A 9,520-nucleotide genomic window follows, 5' to 3' on the forward strand; every position below is an offset into this window, starting at 1 on the left:
CACCCCTATCAGCTGATCACCCATTCCCACCACCCTTCTGAGTAATAACCCTCCCCACTCCCTCACTATATTTAAGGGTCTGCTGACTTCTGTTTCAGTGTATCTGAAGAAGTGTGCGTGCACACGAAAGCTCATACCAAGAACAAACTTAGTTGGTCTCTAAGGCGCTACTGGAAAGAATTTTTATTTTGTTTAGTTTACTCTGGTTTACTCTAAGTGAAACTTAATTGGCTACCACCCTCAAAACGAACCCTTTCGATGTCAGCAGGTAGCGCCAACCATTCGAGTAGCAAGCCATCCTGTAGAATTCTATCCGTGATTTTATCTGCCCAAGGAGAACCAATTTCAGGAAGCAGAAAGCCGTGTTGAAAAATACAACTTTCAAGTGGCCAAAATGGCCCCAAAATGGCAACTAAACATCCTTAACCCTGGGTTTAAGGAGCCATTCGGCACCTAGCTTATATATTTGAGTTTCTAACACTGCCTAGGCTCCATCTGGCCTGCCGTAAGGCTCCCTCTTCAAGCCAGCCCTTCTCATATTTGCAACTCGACTTCTCGGTCCCTGGGAGATGGTGACGGAGGAGCTTCTCCAGCTTCAACTGGAGCTGCAAACCTCATGTGAACATAGCCTAGCACCACCCACCGTAGACTTACGTTGGGAGACGGCTCCAGCATGTTATCGCCATGCCAGCCAGAGATGGGAACGAAGGGAACGGTCGCTGGGTTGTAGCCGATCTTCTTGATGTAGGCGCTGACTTCCTTGACGATCTCATCGTAGCGCTTCTCGCTGTACGGCGGCTCCGTAGAGTCCATCTTGTTAATGCCCACGATGAGCTGCTTGACGCCCAGGGTGTACGCCAGGAGGGCGTGCTCGCGGGTCTGGCCGTTTTTGGAGATGCCGGCTTCGAACTCGCCTACCCCAGCAGCCACAATCAAGACGGCACAGTCGGCCTGCAGGGAAACAAGGCACAGACACGCTTAGGAGCTGCTTGCAAAGATGTGCCCACAGCTAATGAGAAGCCTGACGTTTTGATATGTCGTTTTTGCATGACGGTTTGCAAAACGTTACAGGAGAATTTCCCCGTTTCAGTTTCTCTCCGTTTCTCATTTCTGTCCCCCAATCTTAAAGTTCCGCTTTTCCACATCAGCTCGCAACTTTTTAAAGAAGTCCTCGTGAAACTTTTATCAGCGTTTTGTAAAATAAAATTTAAAAATAGCATCAAGCATTTTAGTGCAAACGTCTCCCAAAACACACATTTATTATTTTTTGCCAAGCAATATCAGTGGTACATCGGTTTTCGAACGTCTCCGTTGACGAACATTTCGGTTTTTGAACGCCATAATGAAGTAAATGCTTTGGTTTTCAAATTCGCCTCGGAAGTCGAAAAGACCACGCGGCTTCCGTATCGAGTTTTCCGTATTTATTGAGGCTTCCATGCTGAGTTTTTGAACATTTCGGAACTCGAACGGTCTTCCAGAACAGATTACGTTCGAAAACAGATTACCGGTAACCACAAATTTCAAATTCAAATTTATTGCGGCTATAAGCCCATAAAAACATAAAATATGGAATATATGACATAAAATTACAGCAAACCATAGACCCTGGAGTCATAGGGAAACAAACCACAGCACAAATACCGGTAACCACTGTATTGCATTTTTAAGTACATCTCCCATTTCTAAGCACTGTACAGGCAGCAACCGATTTGCATGCAACTGACGCACAACCGATGCTTGGACCCCTTTTGGAAGAAAGCAGAGCTGGGCCAGAACGAGGTGGGTTTTTGTACTCTGTCAACATGCGCGGGAGCCAGGAACAGAACCCCCATGCAAAAGGGTCGCCACCTGTACATAAAAACTATCCATATGAAATGGGATAATGAAATAATAAAAATTCATCACAAAACCAAACCAAAGGCCTTAAGACGCCTGCTGGAATAAGAATGCCTTTGACATTTGCTGGAAGTTCAACAAGGAGGGGGCCTGCCTAATCTCAAGTGGGAGGGAGTTCCGCAAGCCGAGGCTCACTATACTGAATGCACAGCCAATTTCAGCACACTGTTTGGCTTGCGGACCTGCGTTACAAAATTTGGGGGGTGCGAGTTTCAGAAGATGACTGTGTTTCGGTTCATGTACTGTTTATAAAGCAGATTGGGGAGGGGGGAGAGAGAGCCACTTGGAGGAAAAGGTAGAATAACCACAATAAGTGAATAAAAAACTATGTGTCTTGGGATAGCCAATATCCCACAGCACCCCCCCCCCCCCGAGATTTCCTCCAAACAAAACGGGTACATACTGGGCTACTAATATCCCATCTTCCCTTCCAATATCGTAACTCAACAAGTTCTACGAACTGTTGGCTCGATACCTGAAAATTGATAGGGCCATCTGCTGCTATAAATAGTTGATGGCTCCTTTAGGGAGTTCGGCTTTTTTAAAAAAAAAACTCCCAGGAAGGAGGCGAGTAGGGGAGAGCACGCTCCGAATGCATTTGTAAGAATTTCTACGGCCCCTTTCAAACGCACCAAGAAGGATAGCTTTGCCATTTGGCCAGCCAGAGTGCAAAGCTAGACAGGGTTCCTAGGACTTCCATTTAAAAAAAATCCAGGTCACACAGTTCTGCTGGCAGGGACCCATCCAGGGAAAAATAGGATGTTGGCGCTTTGCTGGTGCTCAGGGAATGCCCAAAAGGTGCCCCCTGCCCTGCGAGGAACAGCCTCCCCTTTCTCACCTGCGAAGTCCCCGTGATCATGTTCTTGATGAAATCCCGGTGCCCGGGGGCGTCAATGATGGTGATGTAGTACTTGGTGGTCTCGAACTTCCACAGAGAGATGTCGATGGTGATCCCTCGCTCACGCTCTGCCTTCAGCTTGTCCAGCACCCAGGCGTACTTGAAGGAGCCTTTCCCCATCTAACAGGTTGGGAAAAGAGGGGGAAATTTTTTGTAAGGGCATTAGCTCAGTTAGTTAGAGCACGGTGCTGATAATGCCAAGGTTGCAGGTTCAATCCCCCCATATGGGACAACAGCATAGTGCTGCACTGCAGGGGCTTGGGCGATCCTCACGGTCCTTTCCAACTCAATTACCTTATTTTCGCTCCATTGGGCGCACCTTGTTTTTAGAGGAGGAAACAAGAAAAAAAAATCTGTTTTTCCTCCTCTAAAAGCCCTGTTTTTTTGAGGATCAGCTAAAAGTTTTGCAGCTTTTTTGCAAAGGGAAAAGCCCTGTTTTTTTGAGGATCAGCTAAAAAATTTGCAGCTTTTTTTGCAAAGGGGAAAACCCTGTTTTTTTTGAGGATCAGCTAAATGTTTTACAGCTTTTTGCAAAGGGGGAAAAGCAAAGAGGAAAAGCCCTGTTTTTATGGGGTTCAACTCACATTCTGAAAAATCTCAAGGAAAGGAAGCCGTTTCTACTGTTTCCAGACAGATAATCTAATCAGCCAGTCACATGTCGCTGGGGAAACAAACAACCTCCCTCTGCAGCACATTCAAGAAAGGAGGCCTAGGCAAGAGGGCGGGGCTGAAAGGGAGCCAGGACTTATCTCTCTCCCGATCTCTTGCTGATCAGCTGCTGAGCAAGGGCCTTTCAACAGCCCCCTTTCTCTTTGTAAAAATAAAAAGCATGATCCTCTTTTGGCCCCTGGGCAATTCAGCTCCAGGGACCACCATTCGCTCCATAAGACGCACAGATATTTCCCCCTTACATTTTGGGAGGAAAAAAGTGAGTCTTATGGAGCGAAAAATACGGTACACTTGAAAAATCCAAGTGTAATTTTTATTTTTATTATTATTATTATTCCCCGCCCATCTGACTGGGTTGCCCCAACCACTCTGGGCAGCTTCCGATCTATATGAAAACATAATAAAACATTACACATTAAAAGGGGGAGAGGGAAGGGAAGAGTCTGCATGGTGCCCGAACCCCTTCTAATTCTTGGGCTCCTGTATCTGTGGGGGTTTGAATGTACAGTCAAACCTCGGTTCCCAAACACTTCCGTTTTAGCTCCCGAACGCCAAAAACCTGGAAGTAATGCTCTCTATGTGGGACAAGAAGCTACAGTTAGAACTGGATATGGAACAACTGATTGGTTCAAAATTGGGAAAGGAGTACGACAAGGCTGTATATTGTCTCCCTGCTTATTTAACTTAATGCAGAATTCATCATGCGAAAGGCTGGGATGAATCCCAAGCCGGAATTAAGATTGCTGGAAAAAATATCAACAACTCAGATATGCTGATGACACAACCTTGATGGCAGAAAGTGAGGAGGAATTAAAGAACCTTTTAATGAGAGTGAAAGAGGAGAGCGCAAAATATGGCCTGAAGCTCAACATCAAAAAAAACTAAGATATGGATGAACGACTGAACGACAACAAAAACTGCTCCGGTTTTGAACGAATGGCTTCCGAGCTGTGTTTTTCCTTTCTCTTTCCCCATTGACTTTGCAGCCAGCCCACTGATCCTTGGAACGGATTAAGTTTGAAAACCGAGTTTCCGCTGTGCGAGAGAGCAAGCTTGCCAAATTGGTCCCTGGGCCTAGGCGGCGGTTATGGCTGGTTTTTGCAAGCACCACAATTAAGGAGGGACGGGGCTTTCCCCCCGCCAAAACACAGTTCGAGCACCTTTCTGGTGGGCGCCATTGCCATTCTAGGAGAACAAGGGAGGCGTTTGTGGCGAGTTCCTCTTTCCTAGAAAAATAGCACTGCCGGAGAAGATCCCTGGTGGAGGGATCTAGTCCATCATCCTCTTCTGGCAGTGGCCAACCAGATGCCTAAGGGAAGACCGTGTGGTGCCTGCAGGACATTCCCTCCAATGACGGCACTCTGCCATCGCTGTGATGCTTTTTCGGTCTCTCTAGCTGCTAAGCCGTCGAAACCTCTTCCGACCTTTGAACCGACAACCTGGGAACGTTGTCAAGTGCTTTCACCGGCAGGATCCGTTCATGATGAGCGAGAACCTACAGGGTCCCGGGCAGCAACCACCCAGGGTCAAAGGCGGGTTAGGGTGTCCATGTGTCCTGCTTTGCAGAGGACAGCCCTCTATCTGAAGGTTTCCCCTATTTTTCAAGCTGTAGGGTCAGAGTCTGTTTGCAAGATTAAAAATAAAACAACTTAAGGGACAGCAGAGGCTTTGAGGGTGCCCATCAAGGAGTTGGTTCTCTGGCCCCACCACCACGAACTATAATCTTGAGGTCCCCAGCTTTCATTTATTTAAAAACCTAAGTTTCTAGCATCTATGGATTCTGAGATATGAGGGGAAATGGACAAGCACTTTTTCCTCATCATTATTTGTGGAAATGGAGATAACTAGCCTTGTGCATTTTCCTTCGCCCTCCACCCCTTGGAAAAATTCCTGCAAACACCCAAAGGTATTCACCTGGAGAGCAGCTCAAGCAGGTATACAGGTTACCTGGGCTCAGCTCCTCCACTGATGAGCTGTGCTACACCTCCATTTAAAACTTATCAGTGCTTTCCAAATTCACATCCACACATATAAATTAGCCAGTGCACACCTGTGCTTTAGCGATGACTTTCCTCTTTTTTGGGCAACAGGTGAGGCTGCTGCTAACCAGCTGCACCAAGGCTGGGCAGCTACAGAAATGGTAGGTCCAAGCCACATGCAATGTTAAAACTACACAATCCCTCAAAGCAATGTACAATAAAAACCAGTTTTAAAACAACAACAAAAAGCAGACTTATTTAAAGCAATGATACAAAAGGGGCACTGATGGCAGAGACCCATTCACTCGTCGGGAAAGCCTTCGGGGGGGGGGAATGTTCAGTTGTTTTTGGAAAGTGCGAAGAGTAGGCATCTGTCAGATCGGGACAGGAATGCCATTCCACAGAATATGGTCAGCAGCAACACTAAAAAGCCCTGCTTCGAGTTATTGCAATTGCTAGTGTCTAAGTGAGCAGAATAAAGGTAAAAGGGATCATTAGGTCCAGTCACGGACGACTCTGGGGTTGCGGCATTCATCTCGCTTTACTGACCTAGGGAGCCAGCATACAGCTTCCGGGTCATGTGCCCAGAATGACTAAGGCACTTCTGGCGAAACCAGAGCAGCACGGAAACGCCGTTTACCTTCCCGCTGGAGCGGTACCTATTTATCTACTTGCACTGCGTGCTTTCGAACTGCTAGGTGGGCAGGAGCTGGGACCGAGCAACGGGAGCTCACCCCGTCATGGGGATTCGAACCGCCAATCTTCTGATCGGCAAGCCCTAGGCTCTGTGGTTTAACCCACAGCGCCATCCGCGTCCCAACTAAGTGAGCAGAATAGACTTCTTTAAAGTTTTAAGTCTTACACACACACATATATATATATATTGTTAAATTTTGTTTTACAATCTAAAATACTCATTTAAACTTCCTTAAAATATCAAGGACTTCCCTTCTCCTCTTTCCATGGTTCATTTGCATATTATAAATCCCTGCATCTTTTACAACAACTATACCATTCAGCATTCCATCATTGCATCCATCGAAACTTAATTTACACTGCTGTGAGCTTTTTCAGCTGTACACAATTATTTCCCATATATTCAATAAACATTTTCCAATCTTCTCTAAACGTATGTCCTTCTTGTTCTCTTATTCTATATGTTAAGTCTGCAAGCTGCGCGTATTCTGTCAGCTTAAGTTGCCGTTCTTTTGGTTCGGACCTCGCTCGTTTTCCATTTGGGGGCTAACAAAACACGGGCCACAGTAGTGCCATACATAAATAACCTTTTATGACACCTGGTAATTTATGTCTGAATTATCCCCAACCAAAAGGACTCTGTTTCTTTTGGGAAAGGACTTTTGAACATATTTTTTTTCAATTCATTATGTTTCATTTCCCAATACTCTTTTTATCCTTTTACAAGTCCACCAAGTGTGAAAGAACGTTTTCCTTCAACCTCTTTGCATCTCCAGCACTTATCTGATTCAGTCTTATACATCTTAGCAAGCTCCACCGAGGGAACAACAAGAAATAATTGATAGACTAGAAGTACTTAATCAACAGCTCATACATGTCCAGAAGAACGGAAAAGTCCTGCTTACTTTTCAGGATAACCCTGTCAGCCCTTCGGAGCCGTGTTTTAAGGAAGCAGGAAGTCTTCCTTACCTTAGTTCAGCTCCTAAATCTGCCTCTCCCACTTGAGGGCAAAACCCACCGATGCTTGGCAGACCCAGGTTTTGTCTCACAAGTAGGCTCCTCATCTCCACTCTTGATAAATTTTGACTCGCCCCCAAGAGCTCCCGCTGAAGAGTGTAGCCCAGAGCCTTCCATCTTAACAATTCCTTACCAACTAATTCATCAATGCCGGAACTGGAGTCCTCATATTCCCCTGAGCGGCATAGACCCGACATACAAACGACACCAGTATGCCAAGCATCCCCAGTACCTTCGCCAGCATCAGGACAGGGGAGTGTGGCACCTACATCAAAAATGGCCCGGATTTGATTGAAGACCCGGCCGGACATATAAATCAACTGGTTTCATCGGCGATCTTTAGACCTCGCGGTGGGCAGTCTTAGCAAATCCAGTGGAGTTTCCCACTGAAGTGTCCGCCCATGGGCTAGCCTGCAGGAGACCTGTCCTGTTGCACCAGTCAGAACACCTTACTACCAACTTCAAGACTAGGTACCCCCCGCAGGTGCCAGCCCTGCAAAGTAAAATAACTGACTTTTTTGTGGGGCCTGCCCTGCCCCTAAGGACACACACCTCTCCCTGAAATGACAGCGAATTGGACGCAACAGGAACTCGCCCCTATCAGCTCAGCTGGAATATTGCGGGCTGGAGGGGGAAAAAACTTGATCCAGAATTCTTGGAGTATATTAACCTGTTTCATATCATCTTGTTCCAAGAAACGTGGGAAGAAGAGAAATGGTTTTAAATGGCTTTGAGCTTCTAGAACTCCCTGCCTGCCCCTCCCTGAAAGGAGGCCGCCCTAAAGGGGGCCTAATAATAGGCATCTCCCTCAAGCTACATTCAAAATTTACTCTAGTACAGGCCTTGCCTCCTTACGCCCTTACCGGGCTGATTGCGGGGGAAAAGATTTCACTACTAGTTACAAATGTCTACTTTCCACCTGGGGGTTCTTCCCCCGAACTTGGCTCTAAATGGGACTCGCTAGAAGAGCATTTGCTCTCATGCTATGTTAAGTTTCCTAATACCCCGGCCATAATAGGTGGCGACTTTAACGCCCGCACAGCAGCAAACTGGGACTCGCTGACCAAAGCCAAATGGTGGGTTACTCCAAACCTTGATTTATGATCAGGAACATATCATGAGGAGAACTTCTAAAGACCATAGAGTAAATGAGGCCGGAGTACTCCTCTATCAAATGGCCATCCGTTTAAATCTGGTCCCCTTAAATGGCATATGCCTCCCTGATATTCCTGGGGATTTTACCCACCTGGGCGTTAAATCACAGCGTCCTCGATTACCTTTTGGTTTCCAGGGATCTACTTAAGTGCATTTCCACCTTTAAGATCGAGAATGTACAATCTAGTGATCATCTTCCCCTTGTAGCCAAGCTTTCCCTGAACTGGCAGTCGGAGGCTCATAGACATGCGACCCAGATGGTAACCAACGAAACTCTCCAAGTAAGAGGAATCAAATGGTCGGAGGCCCAGGCTCAAAGGTATCAGGAATTCTTCAAAAAGAAATTCTTGGGCTCCATCCCAACATAGGCTCTGCCTCAGACGAGCATAGCATAGTGCTGAAATGCTTCCTTCATCTTACGACTGATCTTACGGCCTCTTCAGGTTACCACCCCAAATAATAAATCGAAATGAAATACCTACGGTGCCCCTGGTATAATTCTCAGTGCAAACAAGCAAGACAGCGCCTTCGTGCCATATAATGTATATAAGACCTCTGGTGCATCTACTTTGCCAGCTAGTTATGCACAAGCCAAGCTAGTTTACAAACGCACGCAGAAAATGGCCAAACGTGAGTGGCAACACAATCGCTGGCAGGCTTTGATTACTGCTTCAAAATCGCACAGATCCAGGGAATTTTGGTCCTTGATCAACAGAAGGGTGAGGAAATACCCAAGGGCAGTCATCCCTGCACCGACATGGGAATTGTTCCTGAAGAAATGCTTCTCACAGGCAGATGCTCCCTCTGTCCACCTGATGCATCTGTTTACCCACCTACCTATTTGGCCTCCCACCGATCCTGATGAAATAGCCAAGCTAATAGCTCAGCTGAAACGGGTAAAGCCCCAGGGTCCGACCTGATCCCTGCTGAAGCCATTAAACTACACCCAAATGGTGGGCTGGCATCTTGGCCAAAACCTTCGATGCAATCAACGCTTCCGGCCTTATCCCCAAAATATGGAAGGAGGCCATTATAGTACCAATTCATAAAAAAGGATCTCCAACAGAACCGGAAAACTACCGTAACATCAGCCTCCTTTCAATCATAGGGAAAATCTATGCCCGCTTCTTGCTGACTAAACTATCGAGATGGGTAGATGAGACTAACCAGATTGGCCATGAACAAGCAGGTTTAGAACTAAACGCTCTAC

The 9,520-nt window shown here is 46.5% G+C and overlaps 1 protein-coding gene across 1 annotated transcript in view; it reads right to left on the reverse strand.

The window, feature by feature from the left end:
• Nucleotides 1–9,520, reverse strand: part of EEF1A2 (eukaryotic translation elongation factor 1 alpha 2) — a 37,741-nt gene that overhangs the window by 13,629 nt on the left and 14,592 nt on the right. Inside the window, exons 3-4 of the mRNA XM_033153732.1 lie at nt 2,735–2,914; nt 655–951 (exon numbers count right to left, since the gene is read on the reverse strand). Coding sequence (XP_033009623.1) covers nt 655–951; nt 2,735–2,914 — 477 coding nt within the window. The remainder of the gene's footprint in view (nt 1–654; nt 952–2,734; nt 2,915–9,520) is intronic.

Source organism: Lacerta agilis, chromosome 6 (assembly GCF_009819535.1).
Source record: "Lacerta agilis isolate rLacAgi1 chromosome 6, rLacAgi1.pri, whole genome shotgun sequence".
NCBI classification, from domain to species: Eukaryota; Metazoa; Chordata; class Lepidosauria; order Squamata; family Lacertidae; genus Lacerta; species Lacerta agilis.